This window comes from Phocoena phocoena, chromosome 2, assembly GCF_963924675.1.
Source record: "Phocoena phocoena chromosome 2, mPhoPho1.1, whole genome shotgun sequence".
Lineage (NCBI taxonomy): Eukaryota > Metazoa > Chordata > Mammalia > Artiodactyla > Phocoenidae > Phocoena > Phocoena phocoena.
The window spans coordinates 114,611,810-114,628,656 of record NC_089220.1 but is presented as its reverse complement, the minus strand read 5'-3'; the positions used below and the strand labels follow the sequence as shown (position 1 = coordinate 114,628,656).

General features: G+C 37.2%; 1 protein-coding gene across 1 annotated transcript in view; it reads right to left on the bottom strand.

The window, feature by feature from the left end:
* ARIH1 (ariadne RBR E3 ubiquitin protein ligase 1) overlaps nt 1–16,847 on the bottom strand; it is a 117,249-nt gene that overhangs the window by 59,388 nt on the left and 41,014 nt on the right. The window contains exon 2 of the mRNA XM_065871591.1: nt 13,216–13,283. Within this exon, the coding sequence (XP_065727663.1) occupies nt 13,216–13,283 (68 nt within the window). The remainder of the gene's footprint in view (nt 1–13,215; nt 13,284–16,847) is intronic.

The window sequence follows — 16,847 nt, the reverse complement described above, 5'->3', positions numbered from 1 at the left end:
CTGGACTTGTACTTTATAGAAAAATTCACTTTATAGTTATAGCCCCATATGGGTTTTTTATTTCTTATGTAAATTTTTATGGATTGCAAATTTCTAAGAACTTATCCATTTCATGTAAAATTTCAAATTTCAACACAGTTATTCACAATATCTTATGAGGCTGGGTTTTTGTGGGTTTTTAAAATATCTGCAGGATCCAAAGTGACATTCCTTTTCATTACTGATATTATTTGTGTTTTCTTTTCTTGGCTAATCTCATCTTTTGGCTTCTTAATCCCCTTTACTGTATGTTTCTTTTCCATTTTATTAAAGTCTGCTCTGTTATTTCTTCTTCTATTTTCTCTTAATTTATTTTGTTGCTCTTTTTCTATCTTGACACATCTAGCTCATTAACTTGAGGCTTAAGATGAATGCTTAGCTCATTATTATCCTGATACATGCAATTAACACTCATTTATACACTTTTTAGCAGAAATTAGGCTGCATTCCACAATTTGTCCCCTTAACATTCAAATAGTTGCTTAAACAACTATTAAATATTATGAGTATTTGAGACTTTAATCAACACTGATAGAATTTTAAATATTGGCTTAAAAAATATAAAGGCTAGGTACAACATAAAGCCACCTATATTAATTAAAAGGTAACACTGTTTCTAAATACATTTTCCATGATTACACTATTCTAGCTTAGCACTTATTTTCTTTCACCTACTGAGGTATCATCCTACCATCACTTCCACTTTTGCTATTGAGAAGTCAGCTGTTCTCTAGAAGAATGTAAGTATAATATACACTTTCTATATCTATTTTTCCCTCTATATACATTACATATACACACACTTTCACACTTTTTAAAAGTAATCTTTCTTGCATCTTTATTGCTTTTATGGTTTTCTCTTTATTTTTATAGTTTCACTATGATGTTTTAAAATGTGGATTTCTTTTTACCATATTTCATAAAATCTAAAATACTTTGGGGGGCTTCCCTGGTGGTGTAGTGGTTGGGAATCCGTCTGCCAATGCAGGGGACACGGGTTCGAGCTCTGGGCCAGGAGGATCCCACATGCTGTGCAGCAACTAAGCCCGTGTGCTGCAGCTACTGAGCCTGCGCTCTAGAGCCCACGAGCCACAACAACTGAAGCCCGCGTGTCTGGAGCCCGTGCTCCACAACGAGAGAGGCCACCGCAATTAGAGGCCCGCGCACCGCCATGAGTAGTAGACCCCGCTCAGGGCAACTAGAGAAAGCCCACGAGCAGCAACAAAGACCCCGCGCAGCCAAAATTAACTAATTAATTAATTTAAAAAAATAAAATAATATGCTTTGGTAACAAAATTTCATGATCTTATCAGAAAGTGAAACGGGAAAATTTTCACGTAAGTCACATTTTCAATCTTGTTGGACTGTAAGGTGCCGTCAATTGAAAGATGCATTCAGATTTCAGACAGATTTCTAAGATGTGAAAAACTACATCTTAGAATCAATGAAACAGTATTTTATTATGCACGGGAACTGTCAAGCTTCTTAGGGCAATTTTGTCTCTTACCAATCTGGAAAATTAGCCATTTTACCTTCGAATATCATCTCTGCCCCATTTTCTCCTCTTTTTCTAAACTCAATAGAGACCTTCTTGTTCTATCTTCTATTTTAACTTGTGTATTTTCCATCTTTTAGTGTGTGTGCTTAATTCTGAAGTGTTTTGATCTTCTAGTACACTAAACCTCTCTTTAGCTTTGTCCAACCTACTGTTAAACTAATCCACTGAGTTAATTTTGCTTATTTTGTCTAATAAGTTGTTTTTTCAAATCTGTACGACAGCTCATACTTTCTAGTTCCCTTATGATAGCATACCCATTTTAGTCTATGTCTGACTAATTCTAACATCTGGAGTCCCAAATTAGTATGTTTTCATTACAAAAATAATTTGAGGAAGTAGTCTGAGCCCTTACTGTTCTTTCCCTCGAAAAGATTTACACTTGCTTCTGTGCCTGGGTACATTAACAGCCTGGGACCATCTTAATCTAAGTTCAAGGCTTAAGGTTTTCTGGGCCACCCAGATGACCTGAATATATCTTCAGTCTTTACAGGAGCTGGTTTACCTAATCCCCACTCTCAGTGGGCCGAGAACTCCAACTTTTTTCCCACTAACCAAAGGCCAACAAAAATCACAGCTCAGTCTCTTGGCCACCTCTTCTGGATCAGCACATACTTCTAGGACAAAGCAGACTGCGGTGCTTGGCTCATTTGTCTAGATTTCCACATTCTCTTGGGCCTTAACACTGTAATTCCTATTTTTCTAATTCTTTGATGTTCTTTTTTTTTAATTTATGCATTCATTTATTTATTTTCGGCTGCTTTGGGTCTTTGTTGCTGTGCGTGGGCTTTCTACTAGCTGTGGCGAGTGGGGGCTACTCTTCGTTGCGGTGCACGGGCTTCTCATTGCGGTGGCTTCTCTTGTTGTGGAGTACAGGCTCTAGGCATGTGGGCTTCAGTAGTTGTGGCACATGGGCTCAGTAGTTGTGGCTTGTGGGCTCTACAGCGCCAGTTCAGTAGTTGTAGCGCAAGGGCTGAGTTGCTCCGCGGCATGTGGGATCTTCCCAGACCAGGGCTCGAACCCATGTCCCCTGCACTGGCAGGTAGATTCTTAACCACTGCGCCACCAGGGAAGTCCATTCTTTGATCTTGATTTTTTAAAAGATGTTTCAATATTTCATCTAGCTTGTATTATTGTATTTAGTGGATGGAATAGTCCAAATTACCAGAAGTTTCCCAGTCTCCTGTATTTTCTGTCTCAGTTAAAACTCCTTCGCATCTCTTACATCAACACTCTGCTTTCAATTAACTGTCACCAACCTAAGTCAAGCCAACATTTTCCTTTTATCTGTATTATTGAAATAGTCTTCCAATTCGCCTTCCTGCCTCCAATCAGCTCATACTGCTACTGTAAGATTTTTTTTCTACAATAATGCTCTTGTATTACATTTCTGCATAAAACAACTTACTCAATAGGAAAGAAGTCCAAATTTATTTGCTAAGCATTCAAGGTCCTTCCTACTAAACACATCCAGTCATTTCCCCTCTTTTCTTCATGTACTCTAACCACTCTAAATCTCATTACCATTCAATACATGTTCCTTAAACTCCCTCCACACCAACTTATTTTCTGAACCTGAAATGCCCAGATTTCCACATTGCCCTTCCACACCCCACCCTTCCAGGTCCAATCAAATGCCATCTCATCAATAAATTCTTTCTCACCTAAGTCAGAAATAGCCTTTTATGGAGCCAGAAGGGAAAAGCTCCACGTGCCTCTTTGTCTGCGTGGGCCAGAGAGTTCTGCATGCAGACTAGCAGGCCAAGATCTGAGCCACAGCAGCATTTTTATTTCAGATTTTAATAACCTTTTGTATGTGTTGAAAACCAAACTTTTTTAACAAGTTTTTTAAGCTTGTCATAAAAAACAGGCGTCTTTTACAGTGAAAAACACACAGGGGAAAAAATCATCTATTTTGATGCACCCTTTGATAATGATAAAACGCCTCACACATCACTCTCTATAGTGCACAAAATGAATGAGTTCTGGGCTAAGTAGAAAAAAAGGTCATGTTGTTTTTGTTTTCTTTTAGAATCATTACCTTCTACCATCTTTTAACCATCTGATCTCTATAGTAGAAACACTATCATAATTAACATAGTTAAGTGTGAAACTTGTCTTATTTTAATGTAAAGATATACTTCCTGGGCTTCCCTGGTGGCGCAGTGGTTGAGAGTCCGCCTGCCGATGCAGGGGACGCGGATTCGTGCCCCGGTCCAGGAGGACCCCACGTGCCGCAGAGCGGCTGGGCCCGTGGGCCAAGGCTGCTGGGCCTGCGCATCCGAAACCTGTGCTCCGCAGCAGGAGAGGCCACAGCAGTGAGGGGCCCGCACACCGGTAAAAAAAAAAAAAGATATGCTTCCTTTTTCCTACAGGCAGTCTCTCTCCTTCCTCACAACCCTACTGTGCAGGTACTATTGTTGCTCTTGTCAATATTTTCAGAAATTTTTTTTTTTTAAGTGAAATTCTAGCCCACACTTTGATGTCATGTGTTCCCTCTATCTTTCAAATTTCAAGGTTCCCCTTGACCCTCTCCCTTACCCCAGGAAGCCTTGGAGACCTTACCCTGGCTCTCTGGACTTTGCATACTTTAAATAATATAACTACCCTTAATTACCTGAAAAAAAAAAGCTTCATAAATTTCATACCTTATTATTTATTTTAATGGGTTGTTAATTTCAGTCCTGTAGTTTCATTTTGTTTAGATAGGGCTAGGCAAGAAAAAAAATAAAGACAACCATATTCAGCAGTGGGAAAAAAAAGAGAAACAAATAACCTTTTATGTATTCCCATAAAACTTTGTATCTAAGTACCTTGGGGATAGAAACTACATATGATACATTGTTGCGTGTACCTCTTCATCACTAAACTTCTGCTCAATGTCTTACACATAACTAGTAGGCAAAAACATTCTTGAAATTTATAAAGCAGCAAGATGGCAGGGAGACTAGGGACAACAGAATGGATTTAAAAAATAAAAAATAAAAGGAAATAAGTTCACATCAGGTAACTAAAGGAAAAAACTGCTCCAAGTTCATACAGCTAGTAGGTGGTAGAGCAAAGATCCATGTTCTTAATTAACCACTATAGTATAATAAGACAGTACATTTGCTGCTTTCCACACACTGCTCCCCAATAATACCTGAGTTGTTTAAAGAGGAAAGACCTCACTTTACAGTAGAATAGTAATGAATGCTATCACAAAAGCCAGGCATCTGACAAACCAAATTTACTTTCACATTCCAGCAGTTAATTGTGAAATTATATACTATTATTAATGTGTTTAAGGAAAGCTCCATACTATCATAATAACATACAAGGGCTAACTCTAGTACCTAATCACTAAATGGGTGTTAATGCTTCAGAATGAAAAGTGAAAAGCTATTTGTAACATAGTCTGGAAAAGACTGACAGCAGTTTTTAAGATTCTTTGATCCTACCAGTCCATTTAAAGTAGTGAGCCATCAGACACCTGTATTTCCCTTCACCTCAGACAGGCCAGTTAACTCATTAACACTCACCTTATATACTATCAACTAAAATGAGTCTTAAAATACCTGTAAGAGAAGAAATTTCAGATGCAGGAAAGAAGATAACTGACTTTTTACTTGTTACCAACTTTAAAGGAGCTTAATTTGGCACAGGGTGGCTGTGGTGGGGGTGTTTTGGCTCTAACTCCTGCCAAACGAAAATCTGATTTACATGCACGTAATAAGTTAAATAAAAGTTCTATTGTAGAAAACAAAACCTAGAACGGGCTGAATTTAATTAAAATATTTACTGAACACTAACTATATATATTAGGAGTTGTGTTAGGTGCTAGGAATGAAAGACTAGTGAGTTATTTTCTACACAAGGAACTCTAACAGAAGTGGTGAAATATTAAACCAAATACATATTAAAGCACAAAGGAAAGAGTAATTAACTGTCTTGAGAAATAAGAAAAGTCATCTTAGACGTAAACCTTAAGTAGGGTTTTGAAGAACAATCAGGACACAGGACAATGAGAAAGGCATGCTAGGAGAGGGCCCATGACAGTATAATTCCAAAGGTGCTGCCTAGAGCTGTGGAGCTAACAGCCTACATTGACACACACAGAAACCCTGTGGTCAGATAAAGGAAACATTTCCGAAGTTGAGGCAACACAAAAATGAATTTGGTGACCACCTTAAAAGTTCTGTACTACTAATGTGTAGTATAAGAAATAAAGAGGGGACTTCCCTGGTGCCGCAGTGGTTAAGAATCCGCCTGCCAATGCAGGGGACTCGGGTTCGAGCCCTGGTCCAGGAAGATCCCACATGCCATGGAGCAACTAAGCCTGCGTGCCTCAACTACTGAAGCCCACGTGCCTAGAGCCCACACTCCACAACAAGAGAAGCTACCACAATGAGAAGCCCGCACACCGCAACGAAGAGTAGCCCTCGCTCCGCACAACTAGAGAAAAGCCCATGCGCAGCAACGAAGACGTAGCCAAAAATAAATTAATTTAAATAAATAAAGAGAAGTTTCAGAAAGGCAGACAGAAGCTGGAATTGTCATAAAAAGAAAGAGAAGGACAACTCACTTTCTCAGTCTCTCCTGCTGGGAGGATAAATGCCTGGCAGGAGCAGGGTGATCTTTAGTTTATGTATAGTACTGAAGAAGGGTCAATGAGAAATTCATTCTACCAAAGAGGTAAGGAGATACCCAGCTTTCAAAGGCTGCAATAGCAGAAGTACTAGTCATGGTGTCACATGCCCAATATTTGATGCTACGAGCTGTGATGCCTGTGTCCAATGACAACAGCAACAGCTCTTCCATTAGAATAGTTTGACTCTGATTTCTGGCATTTTCTTGGACTCACATACTTCGTGGCTGATTCTCAATACGTAATGTCTTTTCCACTTAACTTCTTAAAGTTTGTTTACAACTAAAAATCCTGACTGATAACACCAGAAAAGGAGACAGTTCAAGATATGACAAATGAAATAATGGAAGGAACATCCCACAAAAATTATGATGGAATCAAAGTCCAGATGGAAAGGTTGGCCTTAAAGAAGAAGGACAGATTTGTTATTGCTTCATTTCTGATTCTCCGATTTTCTCTGTTTTGCTTCACCTGTAGAAGCATGGGAAGAAACCCAGTGAATAGAGAAAATTCTATTTAATTTGTAAAACAGAAATGAAATAAATCTATAGAGTTGAAAAGCAGAAGGCTGGATAAGAAAGAAAACAGCAAAGGTCTGGAAAATGGCTACTAGAGACAAGAGACCAAAAAGTTAAAATGGCCCCTCCCCACCTGCACCAAAACGTATTTTTAAAAAGAATAAATCGCTCGGTTTTAGGATCAGGACAGATCTGTTTAAACTGTAGACTAGAAGGCCGGTGGGGGGCAAGTAAGAAGAATTACTGGCAAGAATCTATTTATACTTTTATTGCCCTCACTGGACCATGAATTCCTCCCTCCAGGGCTCACTAATGAATAAAAGAAACATTTGTATGCCTAGTATATGGAAATAAGAAAGAAGAGTAGAGAGGACTAAATTTACAATTACACTTCACAATTTTGACTAAGAATCATCTTTAAGTATGTCAAATGAATTGAAATAACACTTGAATACATTCTGTGTTACCCACTGGGAAGCAAGATCTTTTTTTTATGTTATGTAACAAAATTTATTGGCCATATTGTCTAACTTTGTAATTCCTGGGATCCTAAATAATTACAAGATCATCATACCTTCATTTTTATACTCACGAATTGGGAGGCCACAGTGTCACTGAGGCTAAACCTCCTTACATTCCATGCTTCTTTTCATTTTCCAAGGGTATTAATGGGGTGAGGGGAGAGGGGTGAGGGGAGAGGGAGGAATGGAAAGGGGCCTAGGCATTGGCACTTAAAAAAAATTCTCAGGTGATTCTAATGTACAGCCACTTTAATAGTTTATCAATTGATTCTCTTGAGTCTCCTAGGTACTGATTATATTGTCTATATAGAATTTCTCTTCCTTTTTTAAAAAGAAAGTGTTTTCATTAAAAACGAGTGCTCGCTTTCTGAGACAGTTATTTTATTATAAAGTTCTTCTGTGATTATTGAGGAAAATTCACAGAATACAAAAAAGCATAAAGAATCTTTTAAAAAATCCATAATCCTATCCCCAAAACAATCTTCATGCCACTTACTTAATTTTCCATGTTTTACTTTATTTATCAGAACTTCCAATACATTTATTTAAACGGTGGTGACAGACAGTAACTAATGTTTCAAAATTAAATATAATTTTGCTGTAGATTATTAGTTGATACCCTTTATTAAGCTAAGAAATTACCTTTTTAGTTTGCAAAAAATTTTTTCTAACACAGGGGTAAATGCACAATATTATTAAATACATTGCTGGCATTCATTATAATTACCTTTTGGTTTCTCTTCATTACCCTGTTAAAAGTAGTAAATGTTATAGACAAGTCTTTTCTCCAATGGTGACCCATTCTTGCATTCCTAGGAGAAATCCTACTAGACCATTAATTCTTTCAAATATTTTATCCATGAATTCAAAAGGTATGTTCATAATGAAGATGGTTTTCTTATGCTGTCTTTGTCATATTTTGTAACCAGGGTTATTCTGATTTGGCTAACATGAATTAATGATGTCCTATCTTTTTCTATGTTCTGAAATAGTTTTTCAGAACTAGAAAAACTAGCAGTTCCTTAAAGGTTTATTAAGACAGAACTTGCCCATAAAATCATCTAGTGCTTTTGCGGGAAGGAGAGGGATCTTTTAGTGTATTTATTACATTTTTCCACAGTTGTTTTCACATTTTTTGGGGGGGGGAGCGGTAATTTCTATTTCTAAGCTTTCAAACTTAATGGTAAAAGTGGTATACACAGTATTAATTTAAAATTTTGAAATATTTTTCCTAACCATAATTATGCATTATTTCCAATATTGTTTATTTGTGCCTTTTCCTCCTACCGAATCACATTTGCCAATGGTTTATTTACCTCCCTTTTTTCAAAATAGACTTTACTTTTATTTATTCATTCATTCATCCATTCATTCATTTATTTATGGCTGCGTTGGGTCTTCGCTGCTACGCATGGGCTTTCTCTAGTTGCAGCGAGCGGGGGCTACTGTTCGTTGCGGTGCGCCGGTTTATTGTGGTGGCTTCTCTTGTTGTGGAGAACGGGCTCTAGGTGTGTGGGCTTCAGTAGTTGTGGCACGCGGGATCTAGAGTGCAGGCTCAGTAGTTGCGGTGCACGGGCTCAGCTGCTCCTAGGCATGTGAGATCTTCCTGGACTAGGGCTCAAACCCATGTCCCCTGCATTGGCAGGCGGATTCTTAACCACTGCACCACCAGGGAAGTCCTACTTTTTTAATGGCAGTTTCAAGCTCAAACCAAAACTAAGCAGAAATTACAGAGGTTTCCCATATACCCCGCCGCCACACACACACACAACACAACCTCCTCCACCATCAACACCTCACGTAAGAGTGGTACATTTGATGCAATCAATGAACCTACACTGACACATCATTATCACCCAAGTCCATAGTTTATTTACATTAGGGGTCAGTTTTAGGGTTGTACATTCTATGGGTTTAGACAAATGTATAGTGACATATACCCATCATAACAGTTTCATACAGAACACTTTCACCACCCTAAAAATCCCTTTTGATCCACATACTCATCCTTCCCTCCCTCTAACCATGATCTTTTCATTATTTCCATAATTTTGCCTTTTCCAGCATGTCATATAGTTGGAATCATACAGTATGCAACCTTTTTAGATTGGCTGCTTCCACTTAGTAATATGCATTTAAGGTTCTTCCATGTCTTTTTATGGCTTGATAGCTCATTTCTTTTTAGCAATGAATTACATTCCATTGTCTGGATGTGCCACAGTTTATTCACCCATTCACCTACTGAAGGACATCTTGACTGTTCCAAGTTTTAGCAATTATGACTAAAGATGCTATGAATATCCATGTGCAGGTCTTGGTGGGCTTAAGCTTTCAACTCATTTGGGTAAATACCAAAACGCATGACTGGACTGTATGGTAAGAAACTGCCAAATTGGAAGCAAAGTGGCTGCACCATTTTGCAGTCCCACCAGCAATGAGTGAGAGTTCCTGTTGCTCCACATCCTCATCAGTATTTGGTGGTGTGTTTTGAATTTTTTTTTTCTCCCTTGGCCACACTGCGCAGCATGTAGGACCTTAGTCCCCCAGCCAGGGATCAAACCCATGGCCCCTGCAGTGGAAGCTGGGAGTCTTAACCACTGGACTGCCAGTGAAGTCCCTGTGTTTTGGATTTTGGCTATTCTAATAGGTGTGTAGTGGTAATTTTAACTAGCAATTTCATTCTAATTAGCAGTGTCCTAATGATGATGTATGATGTTAAATATATCTTCATACGCTTATTTGACATCTGTGTATCTTCTTTAGTGAGGTATCTATTAAGATTTTTGCTCATTTTAAAATTGGTTCTTTTTCTTACTGTTGAGTTCCAAGAATTCTTTGTATATATTGGCTAACAGATATCTTTTGCAAATATTTTCTCCCTGTCTGTGGCTTGTTTTCTCATTCTCTTGATATTTCCCTTTTTAAAAATCCATTTCAAAGATCCATCTTTCTGCTTTATTTATTTTTGTTCTCTAATTCATTAATATTGCTTTCATCTTAAATACCTATTCTACTCTCTTTGGGTTTATTTTTCTAACTTCCTGTTTCAAAGCCTCACTTTGTTTTCTACCACCTATTTATCTTTTTTCTTACAGATACTAAGACTGTAAATCTCCCTGTATCTCTTCAGCTACATCCCATATTTGTCCTCTCATTATTTAGTTCTAATTATTTTAATAATTTCATTTTGGGATTCTAAGAGTTTTTTGCAAGAGTGAAAATAGAACACATATCAATTTTTCTTGGAATTTATTACAGCCCAGAATGTGATCAATTTGAAAATAATACACTCTGAAGGGTACACCAAATACCAATTCATATTTTAAATCCTCTCTTTATTTATTGATAAACAGTCTAGAAGAAAACTCTAGTGTAACAGTTATATGTCGAGAGACAGCATCCACAAAACGAATAAAATGAATATGTTGGATACGGTTGAAATAAACAATTCAAGATGGCTAAATAGCAGAATGGAGGCAGAAAAAAAAGCAAGTTAGTGAATTAAAGGTAAACCTGAGGAACTTTCACAGACCAAAGTAGAAAGACAAGTACAGAAGAAGCATTTTGAAAAAAGGTGAAAAAAATCCAGAAGTTTCAACATGTAACCAACAGGAATTCTAGAAAGCACCAAGAGAATGGAGAAAAGATAATATTAAAGAAATAACAGATAAGAATTTCCCAAACCAAAAACATGAGTCTTCATACTTAAAGTGCCCAACTAGCTACGTTTTCAAAACCTACTCCAAAATTTCAGAATATTAAGGATTTCTCTTAGAGCACTCAAAAACTGATCACATATGAAACCTGACTTAAATGACTAAAGGATGTATTATTCTAGAGGGAAAAAAAGTACATCTGGAGAAAACAGTAGGATGCAAGAAACAAATTAGCCAAAAAAAAACAGAAGTTAAATACACTGATAGTAAAAACGCTTAACATGAAATGAAAAATTCAAATATTATCAACTTATCCAACTGAGAGGGAATGAACAGAGAAGAAAAGTATGCTACAGTTTTTGTCTTATGCAGGGCATGGATATAAACAGTGTGAAAAAATATTGTTATAAACTTTGCATATACATATACATATAACTATGCATATACAAATTGTAAGGGTGACCCCTAGAAAAGCTAAAATAAAATATATAACTTTGAAATTATAACAGGGGGAAAAAGGGAAAGAAAACTTGATCAAACCAAGAAAGTAGCCAAGAAACTAACCAAACAGAAAACACGGTAAATATAAAGCACAAATTAAGGTAAATCAGTAGTGAAATATAAACATATTAGTAATTATGAAATAAAGTGTAGCAGTGCTACTATCAGACAACATAGGATATAGTAATGTGAAACTCATTAAATGACACAAAAAGATATTGCATAATGATTTAAAAACACTATTTAAAGATTTACAAGTACCCAATAACATATCTCCAGAAGATGTAAAACAGAAACTGAAATTACAAGGAGAAACTGAAAAGTTCATTCACATTAGAAGTTCCCAGAAGCTGCCTAATTTTCAATTCATACTCATCACACTTAAGTTCTACAATATTTAATTGAAAAATGCTTTCAGCAGTGTCAACAGTGTTGTAGGACAAACTTGAGAATGTCTTTGGAGAGATATATTAATAAGAAACAAACTGTAAATAAGTCTAGTTCAGTAGAAGATTATCAGATGTAAACAATGAAAACTACTTTTTTCGTAAACTTTCTGTGTCACAAAGTAAGTCTGAAAATAAATATGAGCAAAATTAAGAAATACCACTGACTTCAAAAAAGGCAGTCAGCTCCACGGGAAAAAGAAAAAAAAGAAAAATCACACTAGTCAAGGATTTTATTCTTCATGAACCTTGGGAAAGCTGTATAGTATGTGTTTAAGAACATAAGCTTTGGAGTCCAACAAACCTGAGTTTGAGTGCTAACTCCTTGCGTTACAAAACTGAGATAAACACATCAAGCTCTTAATTTCCGTATCAGTTAAGTGGGGATAATTTGTAGCTCCATGAAGCTATCACCTGGATAAAATTAAATAATGCCTGGCATTATTTAATTGAGTCCAATGCCTGGACTCAATAATTAAGAATTATTGTTGTTACTATTAAATTGTAGCTGGGGTGCAAGATGTGAGAAACTGGGTAATATTCTTGTTATTACTTAATATCTGTTTTGCAAAGTGCTTTTGATTTTAAAAATCAAACGGGAAATATTTTCCATTTACTTCTCATAATATTTGGGTTCTCAGTTCATAACAAAAACTAGTTGTAATTTTAAAATTAAAATTAGAATTGCTAATTTTAGACTGACAGAATAAGGCTGATAGAATAAAGGCTCTCACCCTACCACAAAGTGCCCCAAATTTCCAATTAAAGGAAGAGAAAAAGATAAAGAATGGCACTATTATTACCATTCTCCAGTCCCAGTAATTTCTTCCCTTTTGGAACCAGAAACATTTCCAGAGAGAAAATACCCGATGGAATTTAATCCTGCACAGAAACCAGAGAACAAACCAGTCAGTCCAAACAGCTGTTTTGGTGGCAAGGATACCCTGAGCAACTTCTTTGTTTTTACTGAAGAAATGTCATTATTACACCTAAGGTAGATTTAAAGGTTTATGGGCATGAAGGTTTTAAGTAATTAAAGGAAGATCTTATTCATGTGCTCCAAGAATATATCAAGCCCTTTACGTATATTTAGTTCTCAGTACTCAAGAGGATATATTTTAGAAGACACAGAAGCAGAGCCCCCACACCTCACCTCCAAAATAAATGGAGAAATATTAAGCCTGAGCTCCCTTAACACTAAGTTTATTGCAAAACTTACAGATGGGGAATACATTAAAGCAAATACCACTTGTACACTGGTTTGTTCACATACTTACTTGTGTCTCATAAATTCAGTTCAACAGGCTCTCTGTGTTACTTCTAAGTATAAAGCTGACAATATAGTTCCTTACCTTTCCATTAGCTTCTCTTTATCCCAATTGAAGTGGCTAAGGAGTATTCTTGTGATAGTTGCTGGATTCTAAAGAAGGGGGAAAAAAAGTCATTTTAAGGTAATAGCACTTCACTGACATTTAGTGAATTTTTAGGTTGAATTTAAAGTTCTACAACACCCCACCCAAATTTCCTTTCCTAAGGTATTTCTTTATTCCCCTAAGAAAATACAAACTTTTTATGGAGGACACCAAGGGGGGAAAGGTGTGTGTGGGGGGATGAATTGGGAGATTGGGATTGACACATATACACTAATATGTATAAAACAGATAACTAAGAAGACCTGCTGTACAAAAAATAAATAAATTTTTAAAAAAGGAAAATACAAAGTTTTAATTATAAGATCAAGACTATTTAAAAATAGTTTGTCACACTAATATGTCAGGTTTCTATGGGATTCTAAAGTAGAATTCAAAATAAGCCAAGAAAAAAAAATGAAAAACTACTGTATAATTAAGCGCTAATTAAAGTGAACCTTTTTGCAATTAGATTTAACAGACTGCCGCATCGGCACACTGTAAATCAATAAAATTTCTAAAATTTTACGTAATAAATAGTTCAAATGAATCCAAACCATTTTTAATTCAGAAGGTCCTTCAGACATATTTAATGAAAACAACAAAATATCTGTACTATGAAATAATTTATAGAATATAATCTTCAGCTGCTATTTCGTTTCTAGAAAGAAAGACTACCACCATGAAATAAGCCCAAAGTTGACTGCCTTATCATTCAATGATGTCACAAATACTTCCATTTCCCTTGAAACTAGTGAGCAGAATTTTAACTCAAAAGGCAATGGGCCAATAAAGATGTTTAAAAAAATAAAAATAAAAGATCCAAGAAGAAAAAAAAAAAGGCAATGGGGTGGGGAGGCCCTTGGCTGGGGACTTCCCTGGTGGCGCAGTGGTTAAGAATCTGCCTGCCAATGCAGGGAACATGGGTTCAAGCCCTGGTCCAGGAAGATCCCACATACCAAGGAGCAACTAAACCCGTGCGCCACAACTACTGAGCCTGCACTCTAGAACCCGCGAGCCACAACTACTGAGCCCATGTGCTACAACTACTGAAGTCCGCGCGCCTAGAGCCCGTGCTCCGGGCAAGACAAGCCACTGCAATGAGAAGCCTGGGCAACGCGACGAAGAGTAGCTCCCGCTCGCCGCAAGTAGAGAAAGCCTGCGTGCAGCACAAAGACCCAACGCACCCAAAAATAAAATAAATAAAAATTAATTTTTTTTAAAGGCAATGGTGGGGGGGCCTTCCCTGGTGGTGCAGTTGTTGAGAGTCCGCCTGCTGACGCAGGGGACACAGGTTTGACCCCTGGTCCAGGAAGATCCCACATGCCGCGGAGCAACTAAGCCCGTGTGCCACAACTACTGAGCCCACGTGCCACAACTACAGAAGTCTGCGCACCTAGAGCCTGTGCTCCGCAACAAGAGAAGCCACCGCAATGAGAAGCCCGCGTACCACAACGAAGAGTAGCTCCCGCTCGCCGCAAGTAGAGAAAGCCCACGCACAGCAACGAAGACCCAATGCAGCCAAAAATAAATTAAAAAACAAAAAAAGGCAACAGGGCCTAAGAGATGGATGAAACCCAACTCATTCAAAGATACTAGAACTAGTTACAATGTCAGAAGTGAAAGTCAAACCTGAGTCTGCTTATTTGTATTTCATGTATGACTTTATTACATCAAATAACATTATAAAAAAGGTCTCAAAAAAAAAAAAAAAAAAAAAAAGGTCTCCGTATATAAACTACTTTTATTTCCCCATAGTTAGACAAGAATATTAGTTAACTACTGATTTAGTTAAAAAGTAATCCTGTATAAAAGTCATGAAAGAAATCCCTATCAATTATTCTCAATAATACCATTTTTCACAGAAAAAGTCACATACATCCACTTCCCCTTTGGCAAAAAAATCGAAGATGCAGACATTATAAGTCCCAACCCTCCACTCCAGGCACATTTTGCTAATCCATCCAGGTATTCCTTACTTCTTGAACCCAGACTCCCTTAAGAATCCTCCTTTAACACAGCACTTGAGAAAGACACTCCCAATCTAGAAGAATTAATATGTGAAAAGGAACCTATTAGCTGACGCTAAGTTGTAATATTTGTACAGAATATAGACATTGTCAAGTGTCCAGAAATATGATACAACAGGTTTTTACAATAGGATTTGCCTACAATTGAGTTATTCATTTAGTCATATGTAAAATAAGGGCAATAATCCCATTAATTGGGAAAATTAAGTCTAGTCGCATCCACTGGGATTTTGCAAATATAACTTTGCGGCATCCAATGCATGATATAATCTCTGCCACTAGACAGCACACTTGGGGGAAAATGTTTCAGGAATTGTTAATTCTCAACTTGCAAAGAGAAAAAAGGGAGAGGAGGGGAAATGCCCTCTTTGACTTAATATTGCTAAATACCTTTTCTGTGTCTGAGTTCAAAAATTGGTCTCGGGACTTCCCTGGTGGTGCAGTGATTAAGACTCTGTGCTGCCAATGCAGGAGGCGTGGGTTCAATCCCTGTTTGGGGAACTAAGATCCCACATGCCGAATGGCAGCAGCCAAAAGATTAAAAATTAATTAACTAAAACTGGTCTGATCCAGAGGTTTCCAAACCTGTTATTCGTCCTTCAAAAATTACTATGGAATCTTCTGTTAAAAACAGATTCCTAAAAAAAAAAAAAAAAAAAAAAAAAAAAAAAAAAAAAAAAACAGATTCCTAGGTTCCACCCCCAAATGTGCTCATCACCAAAGAGATTCAGAACATTAGACTACTCATCCCTCAGGATGAAGAAAACATGACAACTTTTCCGATTTTAGCTGTTTAAAATTTTCTCTGTAGGTGTAATGTGTTTAATAATGTATTGGAGGTACATGCTCAAAAGTTTTTCCCAATAGGACACTACTGGAAAATCTGGCTAAACCACACGATGATGCCGGAATATCTACATTCTGCCAGGGCTCTACACTATAGGTCAGAGGCTGTTTCACAATACTAAATAAATATATTTGGGTCACTATCTTAATGCAGCTGGCTCAGGTCATTTACGTGCATTGCACATAAATGGAAAGGTGATGGGGGAATGACATTTATTGTGCATCTACTGTATTCCAGACCCTGTATAAGGTATGTATTTTATACATCTCGTTTAACTCTCAAAGCATTCTGTAAGGTAAATATACTTACCTCCCATTTTAAATATGAGAAAACTATGACTAGGCTCCAAAAGGTTACAAAAACTACCCAATATCATGCAGCTAATTTAGTGGAACAGTTGTGGGGACTTCCCTGGTGGTCCAGTGGGAAAGACTCCGCTCTCCCAATGCAGGGGGCCTGGGTTTGATTCCCTGGTCAGGGAACTAGATCCCACATGCATGCTGCAACTACGAGTTCACATGCCGCAACTAAATATCACACATGTGGCCAACGAAGATCCCGCATGCCACAATTAAAACCCACTGCAGCCAAAATAAATTAAATAAATAAAATTTTTAAAGCTGATATTTTAAATGGGATAGTTGTGAATTCTCACCTAGGACAATCTGGATCTAATATTCCTTCGTTTATTCTATATA